General features: G+C 36.6%; 1 protein-coding gene across 1 annotated transcript in view; it reads left to right on the plus strand.

The window, feature by feature from the left end:
• LOC119592456 overlaps positions 1–243 on the plus strand; it is a gene marked incomplete in the record, with an annotated part of 32,168 nt that overhangs the window by 30,917 nt on the left and 1,008 nt on the right. Inside the window, 1 exon segment of the mRNA XM_037941278.1 lies at positions 91–231. Within this exon segment, the coding sequence (XP_037797206.1) occupies positions 91–144 (54 nt within the window).

Consider the following 243-nt stretch of genomic DNA (forward strand, 5'->3'; position numbering starts at 1 on the left):
TGTAATATCCACCACCATTTTTGTTGGTACAGAACAAGGTTTTGTGGTTTTATCATTAATTTTGTTCTATGAATGCCTTATTTATTTCAGAGTAAATGCCGGAGATATGTTATTGCTCCTCCAGTGTCTAAGTCAACAGAGTAAAGACGTCAGTATTTGTCTCTTAGAAGAGTGGCATTTCCACTGCCCAGATTACAGAGCTTGGGATAGTCAAATATTATCTTTCATGAGGTGAGTTACAGT

Source organism: Penaeus monodon, chromosome 30 (genome assembly GCF_015228065.2).
Source record: "Penaeus monodon isolate SGIC_2016 chromosome 30, NSTDA_Pmon_1, whole genome shotgun sequence".
In the NCBI taxonomy this organism is placed as follows: domain Eukaryota; kingdom Metazoa; phylum Arthropoda; class Malacostraca; order Decapoda; family Penaeidae; genus Penaeus; species Penaeus monodon.